At 39.4% G+C, this 7,905-nt stretch overlaps 1 protein-coding gene across 2 annotated transcripts in view; it reads left to right on the top strand.

The window, feature by feature from the left end:
• The window catches only part of LOC147180952 (guanine nucleotide exchange factor VAV3-like), a 56,235-nt gene extending 50,937 nt beyond the window's left edge, over positions 1–5,298 (top strand). Inside the window, exons 28-30 of one of the 2 annotated variants that reach the window (XM_086075332.1) lie at positions 1,211–1,264; positions 2,221–2,369; positions 4,811–5,298. In XM_086075332.1, the coding sequence (XP_085931458.1) occupies positions 1,211–1,264; positions 2,221–2,369; positions 4,811–4,852 (245 nt within the window). In that variant the 3' untranslated portion in view covers positions 4,853–5,298. The remainder of the gene's footprint in view (positions 1–1,210; positions 1,265–2,220; positions 2,370–4,810) is intronic. The other variant, XM_086075340.1, reaches the window with a different exon arrangement.
• The last annotated feature ends 2,607 nt before the right edge of the window (positions 5,299–7,905 follow it).

Below are 7,905 nucleotides of genomic sequence, written 5' to 3' on the forward strand. Positions count from 1 at the left end.
CTGCTGTTGCTCTGCTAGAGGCATGCATTTGACAAGATTTGTGTGTACGCGCACAAATGTGGGCCTCACCTTGAGAAATCCGCCCGGCCACTTGTCGCTAGGTTCACAGGCTCCTAAGTGTAACAACACCATAGCTCATTGGAAGAATTTCTACAAATGTATCAATCATAAAGCATGGACAAATCGTGCTCGTGTCTCTCTCTCCTTTCTTTCTATTCTAAGCTGCCAATGTGGAGTCAGCTCTTTTGACTGGCAGATATGTTTTTTTGCGAGAATGCTCGAACACGGTTACATATGCTGGAACGTTTTTGCAAATATGTCGAAAAGTATTTGCAAATACGTTGAAACGTGCTTGTACACGTGTTTAAACGTATTTGTATGTTCGAATGTACTTAGTGGTTTAAATGCTAAAAATGGACTTGCACATGCACAAGTTTAATAAAATGATATATATATATATATATATATATTATTTTTTTTTGCATTTGGCCAACATTATACCAATATGTTTATGAAATGTTTTGTATGTATTGTACTTTTGAATTATTTATTGGGTCTGCAGTGCATGTTTTCCGTACTGCATTTCCCCCCATAATTCCATGAGGTGTTGACCTGCACATGCGCATACCCATTTGCCGTCATGGGGAAAATTGCCAAAGTTGGGTCTTCGAGAGCCACTATCCAGCCTGTTTTCCATGTCTCCCTTGTTTTCCATGTGATTTTGTTTTGTTTGTAGATTAGACGTCCTCCCTTTTAGTTTAACATTGTATAGCCTTTGTTTTTCCCTCGAAACGAGGAGTTTTATGTTATATATATAAATATCTGCCTTGGCGGCAAACTCCCATCTGTCCTAAATCTGCCACGCCTTGTCACCTTGTTGCTAGGTAGAATTCACGCAAGCTTAACTTCCCCATTAGCCAATGAATGACAATGATACAAATCTATGTATGATCATGAAAAAAAATACAAATAAATGCCTCAGCCCTAATAGATATAATAAAAGTGATAAAAGTTCACTTTTCATCTTGGTCCGTGTGAATCAAAATAGACGTGAGGAGCTCATCTCGCTCTTTTCTCCCACTCAGCGTTGCTTCCTTTCTTGCTCTTTGACTTTGCCAACTTTCTCTTTCACTTTCTCTCTCTCTCTCGCTCTCTCCTTTAACCCTCTGTCACTCTGCTCTCTCTTTTTTGGCTGTGTTTGTGTGTGTAGTTACTCCTGGTGGTTGCAGCTTTGTCCCTCCCTCCTCCTCTCCTTTCTGGTCAGGTACAGCAACACGGCCTTTCTCTGCTCTATGGTCTTGCTGCATGACATTGTCGTCTCCCCCCTCCCCCCACTCCATTAATAAATAATGCAAAAAAGCTTTGCCGCTCAGCAACCAGCCGGCGGTGCCGTTCGCGCTAAAATGAGGCAGAAGGATTTTTTTGTTTTTTGTTGCGAGTATGTGGGGGTTCAAAATTGATCCAATGAAACCAAAACCATATACATGCAATGCAATCAATTAAAGTAGTACAAAGTTCTGTATATTTTTATGACACAGCAAAAAAATTCTGCTGAGCCCATTTTAATTTGATATATCGTTCCTGGTTGTGTGCAATCCGAATGTGAGATGAAGTATCAATATGGCGATTTTTTTTCATTTTATGACACAATATCGATACGTGACTGCCAAATATTGATCAGTTGTAACAGTGGGTCCTAAAATGTATATTTTGGTGTATTTATTTCTGTTATTAAAACACAATCCATTTTGTGATTCCGTATATATTATAAAAGAGGGAATACAGACAGGTAGCAGCAGCCAAATAAAAAAAAAATATCAATCCTCTGTAGTATCTACAAATAGCCAAAATAACAACATTGTGATTTTGTCGTTTGTGTTTAAAAGTATCGATCCAAAAGTGACATACATCACTTTTTGATTCTTGATGCTAACCAAAACATAAGCACCTACTCACCATTCTGTGTAGTCTTTGCACATGTTGTTAATAAGTATGAAAGTTGATCTCGCTTTATCTTTAACAACAATTAGTGCTAAAGTGCAGACGCTGAAATGCACTCACGCCACAATGTTGTCCACTTTTAACGTTAAAAATGGAGGCCTCCCCCTCCTTCGAAGTGCTCGCATGTTACCTTCCCTGCATGTTTTTCCAATCACATTCTCACTCATGACCTCAGTGCACGTTTGCGTTATGACATCTGCCACTTTGCGGTCCCGCCAGTGTTTTCTCCCAGAGTGCTGGCGGTGGCCGTGGCTCGCTACGACTTCAGCTCCAGAGACGCGTGGGAGCTGCCTCTGCTGCGGGGAGACGTGGTCAACATCTACACCAAGACGTCCAACGGCTGGTGGAAGGGCGAGGTGGCTGGAAAGGTGACGCTCAATATGACTTTGATTTTGTTTACTTCCTTATAGAGTGTCCGCAGATCCTTAAAGGGGAAGTTGACCCCCAAATTGTCTTTACAATAATCCCCACTAGTCTAAACACGGTATTCTGAATAAGATTGTGTTTGCTGAACATGAGTTAAACGGCAAAATCCACCTGTTTTTATCCATCTCAGGGGCGGCCATTTTACCACTTCCTGTTGATCATTTTTGCTCAAGGCTTAGGTAACGGCCAATAACGGCAGCAGTCTGTTACCATATGTTTTTGTGTTTTCCATTTCCCCCCCCCACAAAACTTCCTCAAAAACATATGTATTTGCCCAAATTAATTCAAGTAAAAAATTGACTATTATTGGTGCAACAGATCATCATTGATCCGTGGTCGGTTCGGATCGCGCACGATCCGCGGATTAGTTGGTGGGGAAAAAATAACAACAACAACAAAGTGCATATTCGCAGTGGACACCATTCAGACATGTCAAGGAAGCTGAAAGATACTCAATGTAACACACCGCTTACGCTCAGGCCAACTTCAAAAAACAATTTTGCCAAATAATACATTGACGGCAATGCAAACAGCCTTAGAAGACTTTTACTTTGAAAGTGGCCCATGTCGTGGCGTGCTGGCTAGCTTGACTTCCCTTTTAGACGTTCGTAGTTTTGATTGACATTAAAGTTGCAACCAACAACACAACGCTCTCCGAAACTCGGATTCGATCGCTAAGTTAGGACGCTAAGAAACCGCTAATTAATTACACCGTCATTGTATGATATGACAGAAGTCTCCGACGTAAGTGGCTAGCAGCTAGCTGTTAGCATTACCAACAAGTGCTAGCTTGACTTCCCTTTTAGACGTTCGTAGTTTTGATTGACATTAAAGTTGCAACCAACAACACAACGCTCTCCGAAACTCGGATTCGATCGCTAAGTTAGGACGCTAAGAAACCGCTAATTAATTACACCGTCATTGTATGATATGACAGAAGTCTCCGACGTAAGTGGCTAGCAGCTAGCTGTTAGCATTACCAACAAGTGCCTGGCTGGTAGCTGTAAATGAGTTTGACAGCTGGGGTCCATTTCACAAAGCATGTTCAACAAACACCGAAGCTAACCCTGAACTACGAGTAGACATGCCCTGAGAGAGGAAACTGCGTTGTCAGTTCCAGGACAGCTGATTTGAGGTAGTTATATCAACGCAGAGTTGTTTCACCTGCCGTTGCCACTCGATTCAAAAGACCACATCAATGGAGTCACGATTCGTCGCGTCACCATGGCAACAGGGAAGCAGAGTGCGGCGCCGCCCTCTGTTTCTGTGTTTGTTTGTTTTTTACCCCTCTCAACTGAAAATCTTAATGCGATCATATGGCGAATTTGAACATGTCTTTAGAAAAAAAGTGCAACACCGTAGAGGAAGGCGGCGTGGGAGAACGTTGCTGCTCAATGCGTAAATTTAAATGCAGTCCTTTGCAATCACAATAATATTATAGGGGAAACCTGCTGAATTGTAGCTCATTAATTCATTTAATTTAGGTGCAATCCTGCGGGGGAGAAGCACACTTGACTTAAGATGAAATATAAAAACGTTATTCAAACGGTTATAAGAAAAAAGCGGAGCGCAACACACAATATATGCTGTGATGAGAGCGCATGACTACGGCGCCGGGAATGTTGCAAATGTAAGGACGGATTAAGCTGTGTATGGAGATGGCCGTTTAAATTGTAGGAACACAAATTGAACCCTTAGTACCTTGTTAGTTTACACATGGACCGTGTATAAAATAAGAATGTTACTGCCTAGCTTGTGGTATCTAATCTCATGATCCCTGAATCGCTGTTCACAGGTCTTTAAAATGGCGTGCACACAATACATTTTATTCTTCCAGAAATATCTGTGGGTGTACGAGCATCCCCCAAGGGGGTGCGCAAGATTAAAGTGTAATGCCAGTTTTTTTTTTTTTTTACCATTTATTGTCCAAAGCCACATTTCCTCCCAAAAATATGAACTACATGTACTAAAAAAAGTATCAGATCTGGTACCAATTTTTCACAGAATCCACAAATATGATTATATATATATATATATTATTATTTTTTTAAATCATACCTTGTGTTAACTAATTTCTGTATTATTATGTTCTTTAATCGTATTTGCACGATTAATTATGTTTCATTCCTTTCTTTCGTTTATAGAAATGTATTGCAAACAATTAAGAAATGTAATGTCCGTGTCGCATAACAATTTCAATTGTGTTTTAACCACTTTTACCCACAAATAAAGGAATTCATTCATTTGAAAAATGTAATTACAAAAATTAACCGTATCCGGTGCAATGCGCCTCTTTTTAATTTTTTAACCCACAAACTGAAAATAATGAGAACAATCAAATTAAATGATCGTTCATTTCCTGTGTGTGGTCTTTTGTTCCCAGGTGGGTTGGTTTCCTTCCACTTACGTAGAAGAAGACGACTGACTCATGCGGCTGACGGATGTTCCGTCCATGTGACGCTGAGTCATCTCCCCGACACGCCACATCTCTTTGATGTCGCTGGGAGAAACGCAACAGGAAAGGGCCCCGCCCCCTCAACTCCCTTTGACGGGACTCTTATACAGAGCGCATGTCACAAGTCAGGTCTCGGATCCGTATCTGGACCCCCCCACCACCACCACCACTCGGCCTAGACCCCCTCCTTCCGTCGTCTTCCTTCACCGACTCACCTTGTCTTATTATTGATGACTTGGTGCGCTGGTGTGAAAGTTGCCTCGGCTGTCGTCATGTTGCGTTAGCGGGGAAGGCTCAGTCAGCCGGCTGCAGGGCAGACACGTCCGGCTAACAGGCGCCAGGCTGATGCTGGAACTTTCTTGTGTTCACAAGTCAGGTAAATAAACGGATTATTTAATTGATTCATGAATCAATTAGGAGGATGTCTTGTTATTGTTTCCACAAAACATGGGTTTGACATATTGTGATATGTCCTTTCCACTTCTAATAACAGTTGTCCCAATGAGAACATCTCCTCAGCTAGTTAGCTTAGCTTTAGCTGCCACTGATGCGACATCATTACGGCACCAATAGGTGCAATAACCGACCTGGATTCTACCTTTGGCCACAATGTGGAGCAGGGTCCGGTTAAAGTAAGCCATTTTAATCAACTCATTCACTCCCAGCCATTTTCCTAGAAGCAACCCCCTTCGCTCCCGGCTGTTTTACTGGATTTTGACTGATTTTGCAAGGTCTACAGAATATAGTGTTCTATTGCTAAAAAAAATATGGACCCTACCAAAAGAAAGATTAGAGTCTCTTCTTTCATCAGGAAAAAAAAAGTTTATTTCTATCTGTTTCCATTTTGCAGCAATTAGCATTAGAATATAGCTAAGTGTCATCATTATTTACAAATCTTTTTAAATCAGTGGGGGAAAGAGCTCTTTGCCCTGTTCGATCTCTTATACTCTGCTGCCACCTGCTGGCCGTTTTCGTAATAACTACCATTGCTTCAACCATACTCTTCAGTTCAGACAGAGGCTACATCAAAGCCTTTTGTATGTTTTAGCATAATTTATTTTATTTTAATTATTATTAAAAAACGTATAAATACGTATTTGGTAAACAGTAATATTTAAAATAGAACACATTTATATGATTTTGGGAGCTAATGCTTAAACAAAAAGTCAAAACTTGCTTACAGAAAATACTATACTGGACTGTTTGCAAATGAGGGGAAATTAGGCTTTGTAAAGCTCTAATGTGTTTTTTGGGGGAAAAGCTCAAGATGCAAATTGATTCGAATGCCATTTGCTAATGTAAACATGAATGGCGAATGGAGAGTTTGGCTGAGAGTCTGAGCTCTACTGCTCAATCATTGGTCGGTATACATGTCAGTCATCATAGCAGCAGCTGAGTTAAGTACAGCTAATTATTGGTTTAAAATCTACTTTAAAAAAAGGAAAATATTTGAAAATAGTAAATGAACATTTTTATGTTTGACAGAATACAAAAATATTAGATAATATATGCATATTAGACAACAAGCAAGCAAATATTCTGCGATGATGACTTTGTCCAATATTTAACTTTATTCGATGTGCTGACTGGACATAAAACCAGCAGGTTTCTTTGAAAAACAAATTGTAAGCATGGCGTGACATTTGAGGACATTTGTCAACCCCGAGGTATAAGTCATCATCCATATGAAGAAGCAAACGTTTAAAGGCGCGTGCGTGTGTGTGTTTGTGTGTGGTGGATTGTGTCCTTTGATGTCCAGGTCGTCTTTCGGGAGACTTCGTTTGATCTCCCCAAAGGCGTTTCGGTGGAAACGGCAAGAAGGCTTCCCACTTTCTTTGGATTTTGTTTGCCTTAAACCTTGCAGATTCTACAAGGAATGATTCAAGGGTGATGTAACGGCCGTTCACTAGAGAGAGAGCACAAAGACGTTTAGCGACGCTTTTCGACTACGCTCGCGGCAAGTGACTATCATCAATAATTGATCAAATGATCTCCTTTGAGTTGTGCTTTTAGAAGAGTCAGATCGGAGAATGACACAAATTGGCTTACAAAGTTACAAAGTTGACAAGAGGTAAATATTGTGTGTGTGTGTGTGGGGGGGGGGGGGTCCCCAAATATTAGGGAAAGAGATGAGTGTTTTGTGTGATATTTGTCTATTCGATGGAAAATAAATTCAAAACTAAATATTGCGCATTTTTTTTTTTACTGAACAGCAGAAAAAAACTGAATGACAAAAAGTTGGATGAAAAAACAAAATGTTTTTTTTAAATAAAACAATATTGGATGGAAAATACTTAAACATTCCATTAAAAATGCACCAAAAATATCAAAATGTTAGAGTGTAAGTAATATGAAAATTTTTACAAAAATTGGATAGATACATCAAATTATGTTGTCAAAACAGAAAAATAAAAAAATAGACCACAATATTTGATTAAAAATAGACAAATAAAAATAATCAAATAAAAAATGCACAATTAATAGGGAAAATCAAAAAAAAATATTTTAAAAAAGAGGCCGAAAATACAGTGCAAAATTACAAAAAATATTGGGCCAGACTAAAAAAATCAGTGTGATCTGGGCTGCCTTCCACCATGTGTTGTATCGCTGGCGTTGGGCCGAAACCTCGTAAGTCACAATTTGGTAAATGTAAATTTTTTTCCAAAATGTATACTATATTGGGTCAATCCACACATGTGGATGTTGTTTTTACAAATAATTAACTGAAAATGACTTGCTCCCTTTGATGATGCAATGTTGTTAATGAAGTCAATGGTTGAACAAACATTGGGTCTCCTAAAAAGTGACTATGTTGAAGATTTAGGGTATGATTTCTGTTTTTTTTTTTCTCCCATTTGTCATCTGTTGCAACACGCAACAGATGTAAAAAATCCAAAACTCTTACTAATTGATCCTAATAATTGAAATTTGAAATGCTCATACTAACCGGACGACCGTCTGCAATCTTGGCAAACCATTTCGCATCTACTTTCCAAATGTTTTATTTACACATTTCACTTTCT

Source organism: Leptonotus elevatus, chromosome 1 (genome assembly GCF_054856555.1).
Source record: "Leptonotus elevatus isolate MCC_2025b chromosome 1, RoL_Lele_1.0, whole genome shotgun sequence".
Taxonomy (NCBI): domain Eukaryota; kingdom Metazoa; phylum Chordata; class Actinopteri; order Syngnathiformes; family Syngnathidae; genus Leptonotus; species Leptonotus elevatus.